The sequence below is a fragment of the Chiloscyllium plagiosum genome, unplaced genomic scaffold (assembly GCF_037043375.1).
Source record: "Chiloscyllium plagiosum isolate Xiang-an unplaced genomic scaffold, Cpla_swu_hap1 HiC_scaffold_36, whole genome shotgun sequence".
Classification (NCBI taxonomy): domain Eukaryota; kingdom Metazoa; phylum Chordata; class Chondrichthyes; order Orectolobiformes; family Hemiscylliidae; genus Chiloscyllium; species Chiloscyllium plagiosum.
In genome coordinates this window covers 1,977,838-2,005,662 of record NW_028270174.1, presented here as the reverse complement: position 1 = coordinate 2,005,662, position 27,825 = coordinate 1,977,838, and the positions used below count along the sequence as shown (strand labels likewise).

Genomic DNA, 27,825 nt, shown 5'->3' with positions numbered 1-27,825 from the left:
TGCTCAGCAGCCTTCCGTGTGGCACCTTATCAAAGGCCTTTTGGAAGTCTAGGTAGATAACATCCACTGGGTTTCCCTGGTCTAACCTACTTGTCACCTCTTCAAAGAACTCCAACAGGTTTGTCAGGCACGACCTCGCCTTACTAAATCCATGTTGACTTGTTCTAATCTGACCCTGCTCTTCCAAGAATTTAGAAACCTCATCCTTAATGATGGATTCTAGAATTTTACCAACAAACCAAGGTTAGGCTAATTGGCGTATAATTTTCCATCTTTTGCCTTGATCCTTTCTTGAACAAGGGGGTTACAACAGCGATCTTCCAATCACCCGGGACTTTCCCTGACTCCAGTGACTTTTGAAAGATCTCAACCAACGCCTCCGCTATTTCCTCAGCCACCTCCCTCAGAACTCTAGGATGTAGCCCATCGGGGCCAGGAGATTTATCAATTTTAAGACCTTTTAGCTTTTCTAGCCTCCTGTGAAGCGCTTCTGTGATGTTTCCTCCGGCATTTATAGTGATTTGTATCTGCCGCTTCCAGTTGTCAGTTCCAGCTGTCCGCTGCAGTGGCCAGTATATTGGGTCCAGGTCGATGTGCTTATTGATTAAATCTGTGGATGAGTACCATGCCTCGAGAAATTCCCTGGCTGTTCTCTGTTTGGCTTGTCCTATAATAATAGTGTTGTCCCAGTCGAAATCATGTTGCTTGTCACCTGAGTGTGCGGCTACTAAGGATAGCTGGTCATGTCGTTTCATGGCTAGTTGGTGTTCAGGGAATACTAAGGGAAAGACAACGGAATGAGGACATGCCACAACCCAAAGGACTAGCCACACTACCATACATCAAAAATATTTCTGAACTGACAGCCAGACTACTGCGACCGCTAGGACTCATAACAGCACACAAACCAACAGCCACTCTCAGACAACAGCTCACCAGGACGAAGAACCCGATACCCAGCATGTGCAAAACCAATGTAGTATACAAAATCCCATGCAAGGACTGCACAAAACACTACATAGGACAAACAGGAAGACAGTTAACGATCCATATCCATGAGCACCAACTAGCCACGAAACGACATGACCAGCTATCCTTAGTAGCAACACACGCAGATGACAAGCAACATGAGTTCGACTGGGACAACACTACTATTATAGGACAAGCCAAACAGAGAACAGCCAGGGAATTTCTCAAGGCATGGCACTCATCCACAGATTTAATCAATAAGCACATCGACCTGGACCCAATATACCGGCCACTGCAGCGGACAGCTGGAATTGACAACCGGAAGCGGCAGATACAAATCACTATAAATGCCGGAGGAAACATCACAGAAGCGCTTCACAGGAGGCTCCCAAGCACTGAGGAGGTCACCTAGACAGGGGACGAAACGTCTGCAACACAAATTCCCAGATCGGTGAACAGAACCACAACGAAAATTTATAAGGTTATCACATCAGCCAAAGAGGTAATTTTTGGATGGATATTTTCTGTTATACATTTATATTACATGTGTGTGTACTAGCATCTTTCATGAGGAACCCAAACATAGAACCTATCAAAAATAATAAGAACATAAAAGGGAGCAGGGAGTAACCTAGGTGACCTCTCCAGCCTGCTCCAATGTTTAATGCAATCATGAATGATTCTGTCCTAGCTCCAATTTCTTCACTCACTCCACATATCTTTTAATTTGGAACGACCAAACCTCAAATGCCAGTAGATATTTCCTGGCTTGAAGCCCATACAGATATTTCATCTCACAGGTTGTCTCATTTTGTGGCAATCATTCCTCCACCAATTGTAAGATTGGAGAATTCTACTTAACAAGAGCAATGATGACCTACAATATGTTCTACACTTCCAGTAACTGGAAAATAAACACTACTGAGACTGCTGGGGTAGTAAGCAAATAAAGCAGTGCTCTCTCTTTTCTAGCCAGAATATTAATTTACAAAACTTATCATAGAATAGAAGAATAGACCTCCCAAGTACTTAAACAACTGTCAATCTGCTAAGTACAATTATGAGCAGTGCAGTGCATCTTCTCTGGAATAATGTGACAAAATCAAAAACAAATCTTTGGAAAGCAAAAGCACTTGAGGTGGTTCATAAAATAAAAAAAGACATGAATTTCTACAGCATCCTTCAGAACACCCAAAGTGCTTCATAACAAAATCCATTCTGAAGTGGAGGCATGTTGGAAATCAGGTAACACTCTAGACAACATGCACATAGAAAGCTCTCACAAACAGAAAAGTGTTTTCGATACTCAATAATACTCTTCAAACAAAGGTTAAAGTCTAAACCATAAATAATTGTTATGACAATGTGGGTGTACTGTACCCTTACGAGAGTTAAAAGCAACTGAACTACCATCATTAAGTGTTCTGAAAAAAAGATAAATGTAACCTTTTGATCCAGCAGTTAGTGCAGCTGGTTGCTTGGAGACAAAAACAGGTTCGAATTAGGCCAATCAGTTTAAATTTTACCCAAAAGGAAATACCAAATTCAAATCAAGTTTGAATTCAGTATATTTACCATCTTAAAAGCCAATGACATAATCCAATGCTTCGGGGGTTTAAGACCAGAGAAAATTTAACAGTTGGGAGGAGAACTGTCAAGCCAGCATGTAGAGACTGCCCGAAAATAGCTCTCTTACAGGTACCTTTATTGATCAAAAACCCATGAAGCAGAATCCCCAAGAAGAAAAGTTTTGAGATAAGAAGTTTTGTTTTGTAAATCGAGGGTTTTATCTGACTAGTATTGTAGAAGGGGAAGGTAAAAGATAGATTAGAGGAAGGAGTTGTAAATAGTTGTTAGTTTATCACTCTCTGTTATACATTAAGAGATAAAGTTGTTAAGTTTTACTTTAAATAGTTCTTGGCCTTTTGAATTTTCACAGATTGCTGCATGGGATAAATCTTTTTAGTGTTGCTAGTTTAAATTAAGCAGAAGAGTTTACTCTGTGTCGTAGCATAATTTTAAAGCAGCTTCTCACCACACATCACTGAAACCAAGGATAAAGTTAGGAAAATCCGCAAGGCAATTTGTGTATCAAACCTCCCCAACCTACAAAGTGTGCTGTTTTACCACAAAGCTCCCTCTTGCCAACTGTTTGGAAATGCATAAGAAAACAAAGAACTGTGGAGGCTAGAGATCTGATGCAAACAGGAATTGCTGGAAGAACTCAACAGGTCGAGTAATGTCTGTTAAGAGAGAAACTGTTAATGTGTCGAGTCCAGTGACCCTTCAAAACAGGCTCAGATTAATCTTGATTATTTTCTGTAGCTGTTTATGACATTTTAATGATCAAAGTACCGAATACCTCCTCTCAAATAGTGTTTGGACTTCCATTGTTGCTAGTATTCCTGCATTTAGGAAGTCTCCTGGTCTCTCCTTTTTGAGGTCCACAGTGGATTATCCCAGGTTTGTTTTTTCTACCCACTTGTGCAGGAACGATGAACTAAATAGCCTCTTTCTACACCCCAATAATTCTGCAAAACTCTTAATTCCACGATTCTTTACTTTCTCAATATCTCCTTTTTATTTTATGCTTCTGTCTACAATACTTACAATGCTGCCTGTGTGTCATCAGTAATTTTTGTATGCAGTTTTTTAAATGCAAATATTTCAGCCATTAACAAATACAGTGTACTGTAGAGGTCTCAACACAGATCCTTACAGGATACCTCGAGTCATTTCCTGCCAATTACAATACCAGTCTTTGTTTTGTCCCGTCACTCAGATAATTTCCTGAACTTATCAACAGTATTCCATGAATTTCAATTTTAGCTAACAGTCTTTAAAAGTGGAAAATGTTCCAAGTGTTCAGTCACCCTATTTGCAATAATTGATCTGGGTATTTGAGGGGAGGTGGTGCCATAGCAGTAATGTTGCTGGATTTGTAATAGAGAGGCACATGTTAATTCTCTGGGGACATGTATTTAAAATCCCACTGTAGCAGCTACTGAAATTTGAATCATAAATCTGGAATTGAAAGCTAGATTCTGTTATAATGAAGTTTACAATTTTCAATTGTTATATAAAATCCATCTGGTTCATAAATATCCTTGAGGGAAGGAAAACTTATTATGGACTACGTGCAATTCCAAACAATGTGGATGGCTCTAAATGCCCTCTGGAAAGGCCTAGAAATCCCTCAAGGACAATTAGAGATGGGCAATAAATACTATGATTTGGAGATGCTGGTGTTGGACTGGGGTATACAAAGTTAAAAATCACACAACACCAGGTTATAGTCCAACAGGTTTAATTGGAAGCACACTAGCTTTCGGAGCGACGTTCCTTCATCACGTGATTGTGGAGGGCTCGATCGTAACACAGAATTTATAGCAAAAATTGCAGTGTGATGTAACTGAAATTATACATTGAAAAATTGATTGTCTGTTAAGCCTTTCATCTGTTAGAATACAGTGATAGTTTCACTTCTTTCATGTGTAAATCACAAAACCCCTTTTTTTAAAGTTGCATTCTAGGGTTAGCTGTTAACAATGGTGATAGCTAGACAATATGTTGAAGGTGTTAGCATTGATCCAAAGCCATTTTGCATGAACGTAATTGTGTAACATAACATTGCTTCCTTTTTTATTAATCTATATTCAGATGGTAGCTTCAAACATTGAGTATGTGTTAACAGGAAATCAAATCAGCATATATAAAATACAAATCAAACTGTGATTTTCAGGTATGAATGCTCAATGGAAAGGCCTCAGTAGGGCTCACCACAAACATTCTTGACGCTGAATTGTGCAGTCAAGTCTCCAAAGCTTTAAAGACAAAACCTATGTTGACACTTCAATTCAATATTGCAGAAATACTGCATCGTTGGAGGCACCGTTTTCTGATAGCTTTTCCAGTCATTACAGCTGCTGTGTTTAATACATTACAGCAGTGACTACACTTTTAAAAAATACTTAATTAGCTGTACACAATTTTGTAACATTCTGATATTGTGAAAGGCATTATATAAACATCAGTCTTGCTCACCAAAAGAGTATCAGTGAACATATTCCAGTAATAACTCTTTAAAAGAGAAAGTTTTTAGATCATCCATAACTTTGTGCAGACATTAAAGCATTCAACAGATCTTTTAATGTCAGAGATTATTTGTTTGTAGAAGAAAGGTTTTTTGCTGGAAATTGAGGGGAAAAAGTAAAAAGGTATTTTTTGTTAGGTAAATGCTTACCGATGGAAGCCCAGGAAGGAGCCTGCCAGATGTCATTTAGCTGCCAGTATAATGCACCCATCGTCAATCCTTGACCATCAACGATCTCACTTTGACTTCGACGGTAGAATTCAGTTTGTGCTTTTATACATTCTGCTTGCATTACCTGTTTGTTATATACAGAACATAAAGGAGCACACGCTAATGATGGATGCACATCATCAATGTTACCAAATCAAATAAAAGGAAGACTTTGACGCTATCCTGAAATTATCTAAATCTATGCACTGTCTATAAGTGCTCCACTGTCCTCGAATTTAGGTATTTAAAACAAAAGGTTCAAAACAAAAAGTGGAAATTTTAAAGTATCTCTGAACTGGTCCTACTTTCTTCATAGCCACAAAAAGTCTGTACTTTCCCATTAAAAATTCAACTAGATTTTTGTTAACATTTCTTTATCCACAATTTACATCCCCAATTCCTCCTCCTCTGAAACCCTGCTTTTTCATAGTAGGAATGCAATAACCTGGCTATTAAGGCTCAATAAAACCTTGTACAATTCCACTTTATTAATAGGGAGTTACATAAAACACCTGTATTAGCCCAGTGTTGACCGAGCTTAGCTGAGAGAAGGTATAACACACCGATCCAGGAACTGAGAGGGTTGCTAACTGGCATTGTTAAACACCAGCATTCCAGCTATTTATATATGTCCAATTAAGCTATTTAAGACATTTGTATGTACATAACCAATAATTCACCTGCAATTGAGAAAATAAATATGTTTCTATTTCAGTATCATTAGTTATAAACATTAAATTGTTCTGGTACAGTACAACTGATTTGGTCACTACCTGAGTAAGGTAAAGCGTATCTTTAAATCTTTGCAGGGGTGTCTTCTCTGCGTGAGAAAGGTTAAAGTGAATCTGAGTTTGATACAGCAAGTTCTTGTTGCCTGCAACCTGATGTTGTCGATGATTGGTGAAAGAGCTATTGTAATACCAGTCTTCAGGAGAAGAAACCTTGTTAATTAAAAACAAACAGAATTAGAGCTATTTCATTTTCCTCAACACTGTCTAAAATATTTATATTAGTCGCATGACTACTTGGCTTTCCACAATAAGTGAGGATATAGCGTAGGCTCGACAAATATTACATAGGCAAAGCCATGTTTTCTTTCATCAAATAAAATAGAAACGTGTGAAGCTGTTGAGATGTATTCCAACAATGTAGCTTAACACACATCTCATGGATCAGAAACAGCTGATTTTTGGTTCACTGTTCCTTAGAGGGTTAAATTATTACTCTGGTGTCACTTATTGGTCTGATGTTTAATCCCCTTCAATGAACCAAAGCTATTGGAAAATTCTTAAGTCAAGTCCTCAATCTGTGCTGCTTTAGCTGATTGTAATCAGGACTTTGGTAGAACTGACTTTAGCAGAACTGACTTTAGCAGTACTACAAACAAGGTTTGTTAGAATCACTAACTAAAAAATACCCAAACTTTACTACTTACAAACACAAAATAATACAAATTAAGTGTAAGCTTGAATATGCACACACATTAATTCAGATCAGGATTGATGTTTCTCACAGTCAACAACTTTCAGCCTTCACTGTTCAATAACAAAAGGCCAATATCTTAGCAAATGCAACATTGCATTGAGGCAGTACATTGCAAATTTACTTAAATTTATTTCACCTGTTGCTCAGTTCAGATTTCATTCAGTCCAAGTACAGTTCATGCTTAAATGGAATATGCTGCTTCAACAGGTGATGGAAACAGATATAACTTTCAAAAGGAATAAACAGATTTGTGGGAGTATGAAATAAATTTGGTAGACCTTTCAAAGAGCATGCACAGATACAAGTCAAACAGTTTTCTTCAGGGCTATATGGTTCTATGCAACCTTTACATTTTCATGGTACCAAGGACAGAAATGTTCTGCTGGATTTCTAAATAGAGAGAGTTCCTTTAGAAAATCTCTGCATCACAAGTGCTGAAGATACAAGTTGACCCTCCCATGGTGTAACATAGTCAACTGGCAGAAAGAAATGTTCAACACGTGAAGCCTGATGGCAGTACAGAGATGCTGCTCACTAACATCACAAAGTTCTTATTATGTTGCTACACCAATACCTTGCTCAGGGAAAAGTGCAAGCTAAAAAATAAACAAAAATTACTACTCCTGTCACCACAAAAGTTAATTTTACATATCTAATGACCGGCTAAAATAACTGAAACCAGAACACCAGTGCTCCTGGTAAATTCCAAATCAGCAGTCACAGGAACAATTTCAACAGTCAAACCAACCGCGACTTAACAAGGTCTCTAACAGATCCTCCAAAGCGAGAGATTCAAATTCAGATCAGGTGAATGCATGTAGAACTGGAATATGCTGCATGATATAATGGAATTATTTTAATTGGTCAAAAGGGAATCAACATTATTCACTCAGGTGATTTGTTTACTTGTCTAACAATACCAAACAGTATTTTTAGGGGGTACTTAAAGAAACAAAGTCTTACTGACCTTTTCTAAAGTAGAGAAAGATGGCCAAGACTGGAATCCGTATTCAGATGCAAATCGTGTCTTGGGAAAATTAGTCCAGTCCCAGCAGTCTGCTATGTAATTATAATAATGAACATCGCCATAATGGACATCATATGGATTCTTAGCAACCCAATTCTCCCGAATAGATTCCTCTCCATTAGTGGGACTTGAAGCAATATAAGGACGACTCCTGTCCTCCTGGAAACAGTTTTCAAGTAACCGTAAAGCAGCTGATCTGATTAAATCTGTACTAATTATAATAATACTGAAATAAAAACAGGATGTGCTGAAACATGGAGATCATAGAATCCCTATAGTGCAGATAGAAGCTGTTCGGCCTATTGAGTCTACACCAACCCTCCAAAGAGCATCCCACCTAGACTAAAATGTACATTAATATTTATGACATAAATATTAATGTACATTTACAATCACATGTTTATAACAGCATTCTTGTATAAATTTAATGCTAACTTAAACAATAGTTAACCAGTGATCAGAGAATGTAAGTTCTCATTTGCCACTTGTGCTTTTAATTAATATACTATAACATACTAGATAAATAACAAATTTCACGCCAATTTCTATTGCGTATTCAGAATGACAATAGTAAAAGGATACTCAGTGGGCAATGAACAATCAGTATTATTCAATGATAAAGTCAGGATTGCCTGAAATCTGTTCACAAGAACTGAATTCCAATAAGTTCAATCAGGCAATGGGGATGAAGTTTTGGCTGATAGAAGGGAACTGCAGAGTCAATAAGTAAAGATTCCAAATATAATTGGTTCCCAAGAAGATAACAGCTGCATTGGATTTGTGGACTGACTTCTTATGAAAAAGCAGTTTCAAGTGAATTTTATTTATAAATCAATACAGTCATCTGATATGACCACCTAAAGCACGGGTAGTATTACATCATGCTTTTTTTTCAAAGCTCATGACTAGAATAGAATCACTGTCTATTTTTAGAACATTTCTTAGCTCTCAAGGATGGAAAGCAACACAAGGTATTCTTAATGTCAGCACAAGTAGACTTGCAAACCGCTACGAAACACACCACTGCAATGTGGAGATATTGCAGTACAAGGAAGGCAGTTTAGTGAAGCTCATCTTTATCAAATCTATTCATTTAGCTAACTGGATAAAAAAACAACCTGCTTCCCTGAAGGCAACTTGTTTTATTTCCCAATCCTCAATAGGGACTTTTATGTCAAAATGTCACTTGGCACAGAGCAAGTTGCGATATGGTTTAAAAGCATGATATTCTCTCCAAAATTGGCCACAGTAAGCTGCTTTCTCTTTTGAGGAACACAGTTTTGGCAAACATTGCAATTAAAGTAATCAAGGTTTACTAAAATGTATGGCATTATTTTACATTTATTAAACAGAATTACATTGAATGAATCGAACAGAAACAGCCCATTGGCCCATCTTGTTTATGCTTCACACAAGACTCCTCCCATCCCATATTAGAGATAACCGCATTAATATAATCTTCTTATCGTGGCCGTATCTATAGTCCCCTGACCTGCACACAGAGAAACTGGCATGCTACATTAATAATAATGAAAGGGACAGACCTTTCATTCTGAAATGTAAAATTAAACCAGGCAACATTGAATGGATAAGAAAGTGCTTCCACATCCAATTCATTCCTGTGAAACTCACTGCTAACAGAAAGAAATGTTAGCTGGAATTCAGAGACCTCTTTATAAGCAGACCCAACAGCTGTGAAACATAATATTACACTAGCATTTTTACAACAGAATGGGCCTCTCCGCATTCAGCTGGTCTAATTCTATTGAGCTCCATTTTTTGGTTTCCAGTTGGGAAATGGACATTGAACTGAGTACAAAACAGGAACAAGTCTTTCTGCCCACCATGATGCCTTTCTAAATTAATCCCATCTGCCTCCACATGGACCATATTGCTCTATTCCCTGCCTCTTCATGAGTCTATCTAAATGGCTCATAAATGTTGCTAAAGTATTTGCTTTACCATCTGCTCTGGTAGAATGTTCCAAGCACCTACCACCCTCTGCATTTAAAACAAAACCTCATACATCTCCTTTAAACTTTCCTCCTGTCACTTATAACCTATGCCCTCTAGTATTTGACATTTCCATCCTGGGAAATTCTCTTTCTGTCCACCCTTTCCAAACCTCTCATAATTTTATACACTTCTATCAGGTTACACTTCAGCCTCTGACACTCCAATGAAATTAATCCAAGCTAGTTCAACCTCTCCTTACAGCTAATACACTCCACCAGGCAATATCCTGGTAAACATCGTTTGCACCCTTTCCAAAGCATCCACATCCTTCCTAAACAGTAGCGACCACAATACTCTAAATGTGGTGAAACTAAAAAGTTTTATACAGCTACAACATGACTTGCCAACTTTTATACTCAATGCCCTGATCAATGAAAGCAAATATGCAGATGCCATCTTTACCACCTTATCTACTTATGTTGCCACTTTCAGGGAGCAATGGACTTGCACCTTTCTGCATATCAATGCTTCCAAGGATTCTGTCAATTTCAGTATACTTTCGACCTCCCCAAATGCATCACCTCATACTACATCTGCCATTTCTCCACCCAATTTTCCAGTTGTTATATATTCTGCTTTATCCTTTGACAACTTTCCTCACTATCCACAACTCCTCCAACTCTCATGACGTCTGCAAATTTACCAATCATATCACCTATATTTTCTTCCAAATCATATATTTATTACAAACAACAGAGGTCCCATTACTACATTGAATTTACAGCATGGAAACAAGCGATTCAGCCTATATCACTAGTCACAGACCTCCAGCGAGAAAAACACCACTCCTTGCCTACCCTCTGTCTTCTATGACAAAGCTAATTTTGCATCCAATTTACTAACTCACTGTGAATCCCATGTGACTTAATCTTCTGGATTAGCCTACCACGGAGGGACCTTGTCAAATGCTTTAGTAAAGTCCATATAGACAACATACACTGCCCTACCCTCATTAATTATCTTTGTCTCTTACTCAAAATACTCAATCAAATTTGTGAAACAAGATCTCTCCTGTATAAAGCCATGGTGACTATCCCTAATAAATCCATTATTTTCCAAATGCAAGTACATTTTAAAAAATTTGTGTACAGGACATAGGCATCACTGGCTAGGTCAGCATTTATTGCCCACTGGGCAGTTAAGAGCCAACCACATTGTTGTGGGTCTGGAGTCACAAGTAGACCAGACCAGGTAAGGATGGCAGTTTCCTTCCCGAAACGGCATTAATGAACCCAATACGTTTTTACAACAACTGGCAATGGTATCATGCTCACCATCAAACTAACGTTTTAATCACAGATTTTTATGGAATTCAAATTTTACCATCTGCCAGGATATGATTTGAACCTATGATCACTGTACCGTGGCCTGCCCAACATCAATAACAGCCCTCCGCGGTAAAGAGTTTCACAAGTTCACAATCTTCTGAGAGAAGAAATTCCTCGTAATATCTATCTTAAAGGGTTGACCCTTATTCTGAGATAACACCATCTGGTCTTAGAACAATCTCTCTGCATCTGGGAGAAGGCTTATGAAAGCTATTGGAGAATATATTTGCATGGATTTCAGATTGCTTAATGGACAAGAAATAAATTCCTGATGAAGAGCTTATGCTTGAAACGTTGACTCTCCTCCTCCTCAGTAGCTGCCTGACCTGCTGTGCTTTTCCAGCACCACACTCAATCGGTCAAGTGAACTTTCGCTGGACCTGCCTTCAATGTCAGTTTATCGTTTCTTGGTTAAGGGTCCTAAAACTGTTCACATTGTTCCAGCTGTGATCTGACTGGTGCACTGATAGGCAAGGAGAATGTCTCTGGATCTTGAGTAACTGTAAAGTGATAGTGTTGGGGAGTGGGTGGGATTCTGTCTTTCCATGTGTTTTGAATCCTACAAATTGTGTTATATTTAGATAGCTTGGATGAGTTTGTTAATTTCTGTTTCTCTTGCGCAATAAACTTCTGCTTTATTGTTAAAAATCAAATCTGCAACTGGTGTGCTTATCTTTCAGTGAAAGACCACCACTTTAGATTAATTTCTAAAAAATCTTTTAAAGTAGATTTTATTCTGGGATCTAACCTGCCCATTCACAACAGCAGCTGGGATTACACTGATTAGTGGATTCTTCAGCAACAGCACAAAATTAGGTCCTACTTTTGATTTCTCAATCTTTGCAACTTTTGCACTTTGCAGTAATTCATCAAAAACCAAGCTGACTATATTGAAATTGGCAGTGTTCTTAATGAGAGTAAACATCTAATAGTCCTCAACCTCAGCTACTGCTCCTTGGTCAATCCTTGCTGACTTGTAGGGGTGCATAATATTTGAAAAACAGAAGTTTCTTGTAGTTATAATTACATCATTAGACCATAAGACATAGCAGCAGAAATTAGGCCATTCAGCCCATCGAGTCTGCTTCACCATTCAATCATAGCTGATAGGTTTTTCAACTCCATTTTCCAGTTTTCTTCCTGTAATCTTTGATCCCCTTGATACTCAAGAACTTATCAATCTCTGCTTTAAATACACTCAATAACCTGGCCTCCACAGCCTTCTATGGCAATGAATTCCACAGTTTCAGCATTCTCTGGCTGAAGAAGTTTCTCCTTATCTCCATTCTAAGGGGTCTTCCCTTTATTCGAAGGCTGTGCCTTCAGGTCCTCATCTCTCCTGCCAATGCAAACATCTTCTCAATGTCCACTCTGTCCAGGCCATTCAGTATTCTGCACGTTTCAATCAGAACCCCCCTCATCCTTCTAAACTCCATCGAGTACAGTCCCAGAGTCCTCAAATGTTCCTCATATGTAAAGCCTTTCATTCCTGGGACCATTCTCGTGAACCTCCTCTGGACCCACTCCAGGGCCAATACAGTCTTCCTGAGGTACGGTGCCCAAAATTGCTCACGATATTCTACATGTGGTCTGACCAGAGCCTTATAGAGCCTAGAGCCTCAGAAATACATCCTGCTTTTATATTCTAATATTCTCGACATGAATTACAACATTGTATTCGCCTTCCTAACTACCCATTCAACCTGCAAGTTTACCTTGACAGAAACTTGGACTAGGGCTCTCAAGTCCCTTTGTCCACACACGCAGATGACAAGCAACTTGAATTCGACTGGGACAACACTACTATTATAGGACAAGCCAAACAGAGAACAGCCAGGGAATTCCTCGAGGCATGGCACTCATCCACAGATTTAATCAATAAGCACATCGACCTGGATCCAATATACCGACCACTGCAATGGACAGCTGGAACTGACAACCAGAAGCGGCAGATTCAAACCACTACAAATGCCGGAGCAAAGATCACAGAAGCGCTTCACAGGAGGCTCCCAAGCACTGAGGAGGTCACCTAGACAGGAGACAAAACGTCTGCAACACAAATTCCCAGCTCGGCGAACAGAACCACAACAACATTTTACCATGCTCTTCCAAGCATTCAGAAATCTCATCTTTCACAATGGACTCCAAAATCTTATCAATGAGTGAGATCAGGCTAATTGGCCGATAGTTTGCGTTGCTCCCTTCTGGTCAGATGCAGAGACGAATGAGACAGTAAATATGTGCATAACAGTATGCCATTAATAGGAGGTGAAGAGAGATATTTGACAGCTAGTTCAGGAGTAAACAGTGTTAGTAAAAAAAAATGAACATCTGGCGAGGAAATTAGTTGGAAGCAGAAAAATGCATAAGAAAGGCAAAGAACCTCAACAAACAGCCTCTGCATGTGTAGAAGGCCATGTCTCATCTCAAGACATGCACCTCAGAATATTATTATTGTAACCTCCTCCAGTCCTATAACTCTCTGAAATCTCAACATTTTCCAAATTCAGGCTTCTTGTACATTCTATTTCATTACTTCAATATTGCCAATCATAACAAGAACAGAAATTGCTGCAGAAAATCAGCAGGTCTGGCAACACAAACAGACAGAAAGCAGAGTCAATGTTTTGGGTCCAGTGACCCTTCTTTAGAATGTGTTTAAATATAACTTACACACTTGACTGAGTTTAATTAAACAAGGAACACAATAGAGATTATTATATTAAAAAAAAATTAAAAATTTAAACACTATCTGAAAGATCTTTAAAAAAAACAATAAAGTGCTGAAAATACTCAGCAAGTGTGGCAGCACCTGCGTAGAGAGAAGCAGAATTAACATTCAGGTCAATGACCCCTCATCAGGACTGATTTACATAAGGTTCAAGCTCCAGCGACAGTGCAATTTAATAACATTCACCCCTCATGTCTTTACCTAAGATGTTCCAAACTTCTTATCCAGAAGACAATCTGCTTTCTTAAATTGCAAATGATACATGTTCACCAACAAACCTTATATTTTCAGCTCTTCAGAAAGGTGTTTTACAGATATATTAACTTGTATCTAACAGGAAATTTTGATAAACACATAAGGGAGAAAGGAATAAAATGATGTGGCAGTATGGTGAGACGCAGTAGTTAAGTGCAAATAGCAGCATGACCTTAGACTGAATGGCTTGGGTCCATGCTGTAAATTCAATGTAATAATGGATCCACAACTTTCCTTAATTTTTTATAAAATTGGCACAATTTTCCAAGCAATAAACAAAAAAAACCAAATCAGCAACTAAAATAGGATTTGTTGGAAAAACTCAGTACATCTGGTAGCATTTGTAGAAAGAAAACTGAATAACATTTTGGGTCCAGTGGCACTTCTTCACACCTGCTGAGTTTTTCCAGTAATTTTGGTTGTTATTTCCAAATAATTTGAGCATGTTGGAAATTAGTGACTTAAATGATCCTTACCTCAAGCACAATTTCTCGAATATTATTAACATAGAGATTTACATAGTCATTCAAGTACAGGGTGATGTTTGCTGATGGAATATGGAACCAATTTGATGCAAGTGCAGCCTCATTTTCATTATTTCCACTCCAGATTATAATGGATGGATGGGACTTTAGTCGACGGATCTGAAAAGAAAAATAAGCAAACTACTTCCTTAAACCCATTTAGCTAAAGAAATCTGTGCAGACCAATGCCTGCAAAAAAACACAGGGCTGGAAATCTAGCTGACACAAATAAGTGACTAATGGGCTCTTACAGTACAGATGGAGCATACCTGCCTCTGAGCCAGAAGGCCTGGTTCAAGTTTCACCTGCTCCAAAGATGTCACAATGTCCATTCTTGTCCTCTCCATAACCATCTTGAATCTAAATGAGTTATAAACACTGTCTGCAAAGTGATCCCCCTCACTGTTACTTCAGCCACTTGCCCAGTTTCATTTACCTACAATTAAGTCCTCTCACTTGTAAGCCTTTGACATATTGATTTTAAAAACTCTCTCCTTTTTAAGAATTCTACTCCCTCTAAACCTTTCACATAATCACTACCTAGTTAATGTTGGGGAAGTTGAAATCCCCTACCATTCGCTGTTACTTTTACATTTCTCTGAAACTTGCCTACATCTATGCTCTTCTATTTCTCTCAGATTATCAGGGAGTGCATTTCCAGCAATATGATCACTCTTTTATACTTTTTCACTGTTATTCACATGGCTTTATTTGAGAATCCTTCTAAGGTACTAACCCTCCTTCTGCTGTAATTGATTCCCTGCTCAATATTACGACAATCTTTCCTTGTTTTGTCTGGGGACCAAATATCCTGGAACATTGAGCTGCTGATCCTGCCCCTCTCTCAACAATGTCTCAATGATAGCAATTACATCATATCCCCATGTTTTAGTATGTGCCCTCAACTCATCTTGTTTGTCAGACTCATTGCATTAAAACACTGTCCAAATATGAGAAAAAGTCAAAGACAAATAAAAGTGGTTCCATCCAGAAAACATCTGCGCACATCTGAGGAAGTTAGCAAGAAGTTCAATAAGTGATTTCAGTAATTTTACATAATGGTACCTATCGCTTGTTCCTTCAAACAGACATTGGTGGATGGGTATCAGATGCTATCAGGTGCTTGATTTACAGAGTAGTGGAGTTGATATGGTGTTAATTACTATGCAAACTGATGTTGAACTAAAGATCAAGGGACAGTGATTTTTGGAGACTTCAAATAGAGAAAACTACTTGCTTTTATCTACTGCTTCTGTTAAAGTGAAAGCTTACTTTTGCTCCACATATCTCTGTGAGATAGTGTTCTTCCTGATGAAGGTGATCAACTCCAGGCATCATCCCAACTGACAGATACTCATTTTTGTGCTGTACTCAACTAGCAAGCTCAAACTACAACCCAGACTTCAAGGCACTGGCAGAAAATGTGCAGTCACATGTCACACTGTGACGTAATCAATAGAGGACAAATGCGGTGGCACGGTTGCTCAGTGGTTAGCACTGCTGCCTCACAGCGCCAGGGATCCAGTTTCGATTCCAGCCTCAGGCGACTGTCTGTACGGAGTTTCTGCATGGATTTCCTCCGGTGGTCCAGTTTCCTCCCATAATCCAAAGATGTGCAGGTTAGGTGAATTGGCCATGTTAAATTGCCCATAGTCTTCAGGGATGTGTAGGTTAGGTACATTAGTGAGGGAAAATGTAGAGTAATAGGGTAGGGGAATGAGTCTGGGTGGAATACTCTTCAGGTGGTCAGCGTGGACATGTTGGGCCAAATGGCCTGTTTCCACACTGTAGGCGTTCTATGATTCTAATAATTATATACACTTTTGCTTTAGAATTAATAGATCTAATTAATTAATAGACACTAAGGAGCATGTGCATTAGCAGCAATATTTCTCAAATATATTAATGCAGAAGCGTGCCAAATACCAATTAATTATACATTTTTAATGAAATTGTGCATCGGACAAAAATCATAAAATGTTAAACAAAGTAGAACTTTTGAAGAAGTCTCAATGTTGTGTGCACATGCAGTGGGTAACCATCATTGGTTGTACAGGACGGGATGAAGAGCTGAAGTTGTTGATACTTGACACTGCATGACCTTGAATGAGTCCTGTGAACATTCCTGTACGTGCTGCAGATGGCATAATCAAAATTACTTTCCTGTACTGTTTTCTGTACTTGCTGTTACACTGTACAACACAGAGAGCTTTGTTCTGAGTTTTTGGATTTCACCTTGAACTGGGATCACAAACGGCGTTAGAAACAAACCTAGGCCTCCAGACCAGCAATTGATTGAGGGGTCTCTGACAAGCAAGAGGACAGGAGGCTCATTGCTTTCATTTCCTCCCTTTTTCATCTTTTCTTTATTACTTAATAGATGGTCATAGTGGAGTCTTTTTTTCCCTCATTTCCATTTTTCTATTATTACTTAATAAGTGTTCATGTTAAAGCAAATGTTGTTGTTGAGTCTTCTCTTAACTACATTAACCAAATCCAAAAAGAGCCGCATGGATACATCCTGTGATCTAAGATTTGTGTGAATAAGCACATTGAAAAATAAACTCCTTATTCTATGTTTTGTTCTGGGCAATTCCTGGGTTGCACTTAAATTTAAAATGTGATCTTGAGTTTAAAAAGGTTGAAAACTATTGATTTCAGAGTTCAGATAATGCTTGCTTAGACTTTACAATTCTCTCAAATTACTTTGTTTTCAGTGATCCGGGGTTTCTTCCACCACTGTATTAGGAGCAGGATAAGGCTGCTTTCATCTCATTATCTCAGAACTTTACACATTGTAGTAAACTCTAAGAAAGCTTTAAAATCATTGCATGTTTTCAATGGCTTGTTAAAATAGGACAAGAATGGATTTTTAATATACTTACCTGATGAGTAATTTCTGCCTTCACTGAATTAACAAAACTTTGGTCTGTTGGGTAAAGTGCACAGGCAAACATAAAATCTTGCCAAATCTGAAGAACAAAGACATTAAAAAAGGTATTGAAAGAATAAAAAGCTGGTACAGGTTAACTGGCAGTATTTCTTGGAATAAAGCATAGCTCCAGTAAATACAGTTATTGAATCAGCAATTTCCTTGTCACTTTGCAGAGGATTGCACTGGGAGCATTATGAACCAATAGGCAATGAGCAAGTTTAACACATCTTTGAATGATACACTAGAGACTATTATTAATATTCCTTTTTAGTTCAAAACATTTCAGAAAAATTAGATTTTGTGAGAAGGAGGACATGAAATCAATTTGTAGATCAGAAGCTTCAATTAAAAATTGAGGAAAAGCTACAAATCTAAGGCAATTAAATCAGCATTCCTTATCTGCTTAGCCATCATAGTTCAAAGACAGAACTTACTGCACAGGAGGACATTCAACCCCTCAGATCTATTCTGGCTCTTTGAAATGGTCAGGGATCTTTTAATACTAAAGTTCCAGACTGAACGTCATTTGAAGAGAGCAAGTCTGAGATTCAGTGCTCTCTAGCTACGACACTGGCTTGCCAGCCTAGGCACAGTGCTCAAGTCTTGAATTGGAGCCTAAACTCACAATCTATAGTCACCAAGGAAGAACCTGACACCTCAGCATGGTTGGCACAAGATATACAGGAAGGCATAAGAAATATGAGGGGAGAATGCAATTTTAATATATTTGAGAAACATCACTACTAACACTCATGTGCTTGGTGTTTGCAAGCGCAGTTATTTTAGTACAATTTGAAAATTTGGCCACTATGATTCCAAACTATAACTGTAAATAGTGAATTGTATTACTCCCACAGCAGAGCTTCCTGGGGCACCAGTACCCATTTTCAAACATCTTCAGAAACTGCTTTAACTCCTTCTCTCCCCTTACTTCCTCTCAGTTGTCAATTTTTTAATCTTACAGAACATAGAATTTTACAGCGCAGTACAGGCCCTTTTGTCCTTGATGTTGCGCCGACCTGCGAAAATAATCTGCTGCCCGTCTAACCTACACCATTCCATTATTATCCATATGTATGCCCAATGCCCATTTAAATGCCCTTAACGTCGGCGAGTCTACTACTGTTGCAGGCAGGCCTTTCCATGCCTCTGAGTAAAGAAACTACCCCTAATATCTATCCTAAATCTTTCACCCCTCAATTTAAAGTTACGTCCCCTCGTGTTAGCCTTCATCATCCCACAGAAATAAGCTCTCACTGTCCACCCTATCTAACCCTCTGGATTATCTTATATGTCTTGATTAAGTAACCTCTCAACCTTCTTCTCTCCAACGAAAACAGCCTCAGTTCCCTCAACCTTTCCTCATAAGAACTTCCTTCCATGTCAGGCAATATCTCCTCTGAACTCTTTCCAAAGCTTCCACATCCTTCCTATAATGCAGTGAACAGAACTGCACACAATACTCCACGTGCGGCCTTACCTGTGTTTTGTATAGCTGAAGCATGACCTCGTGGCTCCGAAATTTAATCCCCCTCCCAATAAATGCCAACACACCATTTGCCTTCTTAACAACCCTATCAACCTGGGTGGCAACTTTCAGGGATTCACGCACCTGGACACCGAGACCTCTCTGTTCCTCTACACTGCCAATAATTTTACCATTAGCTCAGTACTCTGCATTCCTGTTATTTCTTCCAAAATAAATTACCTCACACTTTTCTGCATTAAACTCCATTTGCCACTTCTCAGCCCAGCTCTGCATCTTATCTATGTCCCTCTGTAACCCACAACATCCTTTGGCACTATCCACAACTCAGCCTGCCTTCGTGTCATCCGCAAATTGACTAACCTATCCTTCTACGCCCACATCCAGATCATTTATAAAAATTACAAACAGCAGAGACCCCAAAACAGATCCTTGCAGCACACTACTGGTAACTGAGCTCCAGGATGAACATTTCCCATCAACCACCACCCTGCCTTCTTTCAGCAAGCCAATTTCTGATTCAAACCGCTAAAGCACCTTCAATCCCACAACTCCGTATTTTGTCCAATAGCCTACCGCGTGGAACCTTATCAAACGCCGTACGTAAGTCCAGATAAACCACATCAACCACTTTACCTTCATCCACCTGGTTTTATCACCTTCTCGAAGAACTCAATAAAGGTCTTGTGAGGCACAACCTATCCTTTTCAAAACCATGTTGACTATCCCTGTTTCTTTCCCGATGATTATAAATCCTATCTCTTATAAACTTTTCCAACACCTTACCCACAACCGAAGTCAGGCTGACCGGCCTATAATTACCAGTGCTGTCCCAACTCCCCTTTCTTAAACAAACATTTGCTATCCTCCAGTCTTCTAGCATTACTCCTGTTGACAATGACATGTAGATTGAAACCAAAGGCTCTGCAATCTCCTCCCTGGCTTCCCCGAGAGTCCAAGGATAAATCCCATCTAGCCGGGGGTTTTATCTATTTTCAGATCTTCCAAAATTGCTAAAACCTCCTCTTTGTCAACCGCAAACCCACCTAATCTTGTAGCCTGTATCTCCGTATTCTCACTAACACTGCCCTTTTCCAATGTGAATACTGACAAAAAGTATTCATTAAGCACTTCCCCTATGTCCTCAGATTCCACACACAACTTCCCACTACTCTGCTTGATTGGCCCTAACCTTACTCTCGCCATTCTTTTATTCCTGGTATACCTATAGAAGGCCTTAGGGTTTTCCTTGATCCTATCCGCCAACAACCTTTCATGTCCCCTCCTGGCTCTTCTTAGCCCACTCTTTAGACCTTTTCTGGCTAACTTATAACTCTTAATCTCCCTATCTAAGCCTTCACGCCTCATCCGCACATAAGTCGCCTTCTTCCTCTTGACAGGACCTTCAACTTCTTTAGTTAACCATGGCTCCCTCTCTCGACAACTACCTCCCTGTCTGATAGGTATATACTTATCAAGGACACACAGTAGCTGTTCCTTGAATGAGCTCCATGTCTCAAGTGTGTCCATCCCCTGCAGCTTCCTTCCCCATTCTATGCATCCTAAATCTTGCCTAATCGCATCATAATTGCCTTTCCCCCAGTTATATCTCTTTCCCTGCAGTATATACCTATCCCTGTCCATTGCTATTGTAAACGTAGGAGAAAGTGAGGACTGCAGATGCTGGAGATCAGAGCTGAAAAATATGTTGCTGGAAAAGCGCAGCAGGTCAGACAGCATCCAAGGGAGCAGGAGAATCAACGTTTCGGCATAAGCCTTTCTTCAAGAATGAGGAAGATGTGCCAAGCAGGCTAAGATAAAAGGATGCACCCGCTGCACCCGATGTGGCCTCCTCTATATTGGGGAGGCCACCTATTTGCGGAACGTTTCAGAGAACACCTCTGGGACACCCGGACCAACCAACCCAACCACCCCGTGGCCCAACACTTCAACTCCCCTTCCCACTCCACCAAGGACATGCAGGTCCTTGGACTCCTCCATCGTCAGACCATAGCAACACGACGGTTGGAGGAAGAGCGCCTCATCTTCCACCTAGGAACCCTCCAACCACAGGGGATGAACTCAGATTTCTCCAGTTTCCTCATTTCCCCTCCCCCCACCTTGTCTCAGTCAAATCCCTCGAACTCAGCACCGCCTTCCTAACCTGCAATCTTCTTCCTGACCTCTCCGCCCTCACCCCCACTCCGGCCTATCACCCTCACCTTGACCTCCTTCCACCTATCACATTTCCAACGCCTCTCCCCCAAGTCCCTCCTCCCTAACTTTTATCTTAGCCTGCTGGACACACTTTCCTCATTCCTGAAGAAGGGCTTATGCCCGAAACATCGATTCTCCTGCTCCTTGGATGCTGCCTGACCTGCTGTGCTTTTCCAGCAACACATTTTCAGCTCTGATCTCCAGCATCTGCAGTCCTCACTTTCTCCCCATAACAACTACCCTGTTACTCTCACTCTTATCGAGAATCACCTTTGCTATCCTTTCCTCTATATCCCTGGAACAATTTGAAGGCCTATAGAAAACTCCCAACAGGGTGACCTCTCCTTTCCTGTTTCTAACCTCAGCCCAAACTATCTCAGTGGATGAGTCCTCAAACGTTCTCTCAGCTATAATACTACTCTTGATTAACAATGCCACACACCCTACTCTTACCATCATCTCTGTTCTAGCTGAAACATCTATGACTTGAATCTGCAGCAACCATTCCTGTCTCTGAAATGGCTACAACATCAAAATCCAAAGTACCAACCCATGCTGCAAGTTCACACACCTTATTCCAGATCCTCCTGGCATTGAAGTACACACATTTCAAACCAACATTCTGGTGCTGGTGCCCTCTGACGACCTTGTAAATCTATCCCTGATCTCACTACCCTCAACCTCCTGTACACTGGAATTACAATGCAGGTTCCCATCCGCCCTACATTAGTTTAAATCTCCCCCCCTCCAACCGAACAGCATTAGCAAATGTCCCCCAACATATTGGCACCCCCCCTCTAGTTCATCCTGTTTGTAGAGGTCCTATCTTCCCCAAGAATCCAAAACCCTCCCTCCTGTACCATCCTTGCAGCCATGTGTTCAGCTCCGCTCTCTCTCTGTTCCTTGCTTCACTAGCACGTGGCACGGGCAACAAACCAGACATAACAACTCTGTTTGTTCTAGTTCTAAACTTCCACCCTAGCTCTCTGAATTTCTGCCTGACATCCCCATCTCTATTCCTACCTATGTCGTTGTTGCCTACGTGGACCACCACTTGGGGTTGCTCCCCTTCCAGTTCAAGGATCCCGAAAACACGATCAGAGACATCGCGAACCCTGGCACCTGGGAGGCAACAAACCAACCATGAGTCTCTCTCGTTCCCACAAAACCTCCGATCTGTTCCCCCTAACTATGGAGTCCCCAATGACTAAAGCTTTGTTCCTCTTCCCCCTTCCCCTCTGAGCAGCAGGGAAAGACTCTGTGCCAGAGACCTGTGTCCCAATGCTTACCCTTGGTGAGCAGTTGCCCCCAACAGTCTCCAAGACGGCATACTTGTTGTTGAGGGGACCACCACAGGAGATCCCTGCACTGCCTGCCGTTCCCTTTCCTACTCCTGACGGTAGCCCATCTACCTTCTTCAGGTGGCTGTGGAGTAACTACCTACCTGTAACTCTTCTCAATAACTCCCTCCACCTCCCGAATGATCCGAAGTTCATCCAGCTCCATTTCCAGTTCCCTAACACATTCTTGAGGAGCTGAAGTTCGGTGCACTTCCCACAAATGAAGTCAACAAGGACACTAGAGGTGACCCTTATCTCTCTCATACTGCAGGAGGAACATTCAACTATCCTAACCTCCATTCCCACTTTCTAAATTCACAAATAAACCGCTGAAAAAATAAAACATGAAAGAAAACATTTGCCACCTTACTAACTGACACACAGAACTTTTTTTTTGGTTAGGGGAGGAGGATGGGTGGGAGACACTACCCGTGTAGTGTTTTGGGAAAAGCAACCCCCGCCCAAATATGTAACTTGTGACCTCTGCGACAGCCTTCCGCTCAATGCTCTCGCACCTCCTGCTGCTGAAACAACAATCTTCTGCGAATAAAATAACCCTATGATAGTGATCTTATCCTAATATTATACATTCTCATTGATTATTAGAGGCTTTTGAAGGTGTATCATTCCCATTATATTTCTCACATTCACCAGAACTCTCAATTTGTCAAACAACTGACTTAGGCTTATTAAACATTGTCTCACTGAAACAACATTTTTACGAGTGTTTGACAGGACAGTTGCTGAACTGCGGTTTTATTTGACTGGACAATTCAGAACTTGGGATAATAGTTGAATAAGCAGCTAGCCATTTAAAATTAAAGTGAAACATCTCTACCCCAAAGCTTCTGAATGTTTGGACTTTTTTAACCCGAAGAGGCATGGTTGCGCAACGAGTATGTTCAAGACAAATTGATAAAATGTTTGATACTAAGAGAATCAAGGATCTAGGATTGTGCAAGGAAGTGGAATTGAGGTAGAAGATCAGCCAAGATCATAATGATTGATGGAATGGAATGCTCTCTTACATTCTCCCCTCTTATATTGGGTTGCTTGTACCAACCATGCTGAAGAATCAGCAATCTCTTTTAAAACAGAAGCAAATCATTCTGAGAACCAAAGGTAAACTGTGTAGGAATAGTGACAAGTTGGTGGAATGGGCAAAAAAATGGCAAATTATATCTGAATGGATACATTTTAATAAAATAAAAGTAACAATGATGCTTTATGGGAATGGCTCAGAGAGGTTCTGGTTCACAAGACATGAAAACGAATACTTAAAGCAAGTGGAATATTGAGCTCTGTGGAACAAAGTATGGAATATAAAAGATCTAACCGTGAATCTATAAAGAATTACAAATAGCAAATAGACTGAGACAATACAACTATGAAGAAAGACCTGCAAAAGTGAGATGTTTTTGTTAAGAGTTTTGGAGGTAACAAACAATTTGACAAGTTATGAAGATGGCAGAGAGCAGACAGAACAAGACTACCTCCAGTGATTGAAGGATTTAGAACAAGTTAAAATGTAAGACATTCAAGACAGAAATAAGGAGAACTTTGTTTAAAAAAAAATGAAAAGAGATACATTATTAGAATGAGTGTTGGGAAAATTGTGAAGCAAGACTGGGTCTGTATTTAAGATTGAATTGACAGTTGAAAAAATTCAAGGGAGCTCTGGGGGTGTTAAAGGATTTGAGAAATGGGCAGCCACTGGGATTGCTACATCTGTCTGTGTGGAGGACAAACACAAACAATGATGTAATTCCTTTTACATTACTCATCAAAAAGTGACAGGATTAATTCACACTATTGTCTTATGGATCATGTTTCATTCAAAATCGAACGCTGTCAGTGTTATGGTGGAGTGACAGTTTTCACCATAACATTCTCAAAACACCTACGCATATCAAGAACTGCGGATTTTAAGTTGTTGGACAATACCTCAGTGGCTGAGATGTGGAGATTTTATTTTTCCCTTTAAGCAGTTCTTATAATTCAGAATACCTGAATGGGAAATGGAAGCAGATTGTATAGGGACTTTCACAAAGAGAACTGGATCAGTTTTCGAAAAGGGAATATTTGCACAACATTGGAAGAAGAACAGGGCACTGAGATTAACTTGATAGCTCTTTCAGAAAAGCTAACATAGGAATGATGATTTGAATTACTTCCCGCTGCACTGTATGATTTTTGTGAGTAGCTGCATGGAGATTTTGACAAAGATTTTAAAGATTTGGAGCTTTCTCATATGTAAATAAAATCCATCAGCTTTCTGTTTTGAAATTTCTTACCATGATGCCCAATTTATTACACAAATTATAAAATTCATCTTGTTCATACACTCCTCCTCCCCAGACTCTTAGTGAATTCATATTAGCATCAACAGCTGACTGCAATAAGTTTTCCAATCTGTAAATTATACAAGAAGAAAATATTAGTAAGTGGTAAGCAGTATGCCATAAATGATGGTGCAAATCCAACTGAAATAGCTCTGCAAATTCAGATTTTCACGTGATCAAATGTTCCTACCTAGTTTTAAAGTTTTAACATCAATCATAGTAATGCTCAAACAGTAGAATTTTCTGGAACTGGTGACAATGAGGTCTCTCATCTGTGGCAAAAATTGTCGAATGTCACTGACAGCACGTCAATATACACAGCAGACAAGGAGAAGAACTTGAGAACTATATTTGGTTAACACCTTGAGCATTGATGTATTAACGTCACTAGATCGTGCCCAATTTTAATCAAATTTCTTGCTGAACTATTAAAGGAGTAAATTCCTCATTTTCAGCACTCAATATTACAAAATTTAATACTTTATTCTGCACAGATTCAAATAACTTGTCAGACTGAGAGTTCAAATCTTCTCTTGTTATATTTAAAAATAGTATCCCACTTCTTACGTGGGATAATGCCCGTAGTATAATCAACAGCCAAACATGGATTGTGCAGTTCAGGAAAGCTGTCCGTAAAGTAATCTATGTCCATATATAGCAAGCTCTGGACAATATCCTGAATTGGGCTAATCAATGACACGTTACATTTGCACACACAAGTGCTAGTCAATGCTCATTTCCAAAGAGACAGAATCCATCCATCGCCGTTGACATTCAATGGCATGATTAGTGCCAAATTATTTACTATTAACAGCCAAAGGGTTATCATTGTTGAGAAATTGAACTGGATGAGCCACTTAAGTATCGTAACTATAACAGCACGTCAGAAGCTGAGAGACCTGCAGTTAAGTAACTCACCTCCTGACCCCTCAGGCTGATTACCAGCTAGAAGGCATAAGTCAGGATTAAGTTACTTAACATTCAAGAAGTTTGACACCATCTAGGGCACAGCAGCTCACTTGATTGTCACCCTACCTCACATCTTTAACACTCACTCCCTCCATCACTGAAACGCATTGACAGCACAGCATTCCATTAAAGCTTGATTTTAAATCTCAAATCTTTTCTAATGGGTGATTGCAAACTATTGCACAATCTTAGCAAGCAGTACTGTACGCCATCCAAAGCTTTATCTTCCTTTCCATAATGGGAAAGCTAAAACATGCAAAGTTCTGTCATTTCAATGAATAAAATCATGGTAGCTCGTAGGACTGAGACTAAGTAAATCAAACCACAACAAAGCAGTCTATTTCAGGTAGGAAAATAACTTTCATAACTCTAATTCAACATATGGTAAATGAAGTTTACATTATGGCCTTTATCTACCAGATTTAATTATTTATGCACTAATATATGAATACAAATTAGTCAATCGCGATAGTTAATCATGAAACTTTTAAAACTTACACATCAAATGTCACTCTGTCCAGAAAGGCATCTGCAGGAATCCAGTTTGAGCCCTTGAGAAATACTGGGAGCCCATTTATCCGAAAATAAAAGCTTAGTCCAGGAGACCCTGGTACTGATTCTTGTACCAGCTCCACTGTTCTGAAATAGACCTATGGAAAACATAAGATTATAAAATACTTAAACTGGCAGGAAAAGTAAATAAAATTACCAGAGCTTTTTTATGAATAGTGATTTCAAAATTAATGTTTATCTGCCAATAAGACCATAAGACACAGGAGCCAAAGTAAGCTTAATCAGTCTATCAAATTTGCTCAGTACTTCAATGCGATCATAGCTGATCTGATAGTCCTTTCCAGTCTTTCCTCCATAACCCTTGATTCCCTTCCTGATTAAAAATCTATCTATCTCACCTTGAATATACTTAAAAATCACACAACACCAGGTTATAATCCAACAGGTTTATTTGGAAGTACTGGCTTTCAGATCACTGCTCCTTCATCAACTACCTGAAGGAGTAGCGCTCTGAAAACTAGTACTTTCAAATAAACCTGTTGGGACTATAACCTGGTATTGAGAGATTTTTAACGTTGTCCACTCCAGACCAACACTGACACATCCACATCTTAAATATATTTAATGACCCAGTCACAACAGCCCGCTGCAGTAAAGAATTTCATAGATTCACAATCCTCAGAGAAGAAATTCCTCCTCATCTCTGCCTAAAATGGACAATCCCTTAATCTGAGATCACACCCTCTGTTTCTAAACTCAAATGCAAGGGGAAATGACTTGGCTGCATCAATTCTATCAATCTCTCTAAGAATTTTGTAGTTTCAATCAAGTCAGTTCTCAGTCTTCTAAACTCTAATGAGTACAGTCCCAACCTACTCACCCTCTCCTCCAAACTAACCCTCCATACCCAGGGTCAACTTATTGAACCTTCTCTGGACTACTTCCAATAGCAGTATAGCTTTCCTTAGGTAAGGGGACAGAAAAGATACACATATTACATGTGTACTCTGATTAATGCTTCGTATAATGTTAACAAGACTTCCCTATCTTCATTCTCTTTGAAATAAAAGCCAATATTTCATTGCCTTTCCTATTACCTGATGAACATGAATGCTAAGTTTTTGTGATTTATGCACAAGGACGCACAAATCCTGCTGTGCTGCTTTCTCCATTTAAATAATATTCATCGCCTCTATTCTTCCTGACAAACTGCATAAATTTCTATTTTCCCGTATTATTTTCCACCTACCAAATTTCTGCCTCTCACTTAATCTGTCTATTGCCACCACTTGCCCTCCACCTACCTTTGAGTCATCCTCACCACCATCTTTGCAGCAGTTTTGTGTCAGATGCAAATTTGGCTACAGCACATTCACTTCCTTTAT

The 27,825-nt window shown here is 39.5% G+C and overlaps 1 protein-coding gene across 4 annotated transcripts in view; it reads right to left on the bottom strand.

The window, feature by feature from the left end:
• manba (mannosidase, beta A, lysosomal) overlaps positions 1-27,825 on the bottom strand; it is a 107,315-nt gene that overhangs the window by 16,086 nt on the left and 63,404 nt on the right. For all 4 annotated transcript variants that reach the window (XM_043674525.2, XM_087979858.1, XM_087979859.1 and 1 more), the window contains exons 8-14: positions 26,426-26,577; positions 24,911-25,028; positions 17,524-17,610; positions 14,591-14,758; positions 7,725-7,943; positions 6,046-6,213; positions 5,213-5,357 (exon numbers count right to left, since the gene is read on the bottom strand). In XM_043674525.2, coding sequence (XP_043530460.2) covers positions 5,213-5,357; positions 6,046-6,213; positions 7,725-7,943; positions 14,591-14,758; positions 17,524-17,610; positions 24,911-25,028; positions 26,426-26,577 — 1,057 coding nt within the window. The remainder of the gene's footprint in view (positions 1-5,212; positions 5,358-6,045; positions 6,214-7,724; positions 7,944-14,590; positions 14,759-17,523; positions 17,611-24,910; positions 25,029-26,425; positions 26,578-27,825) is intronic.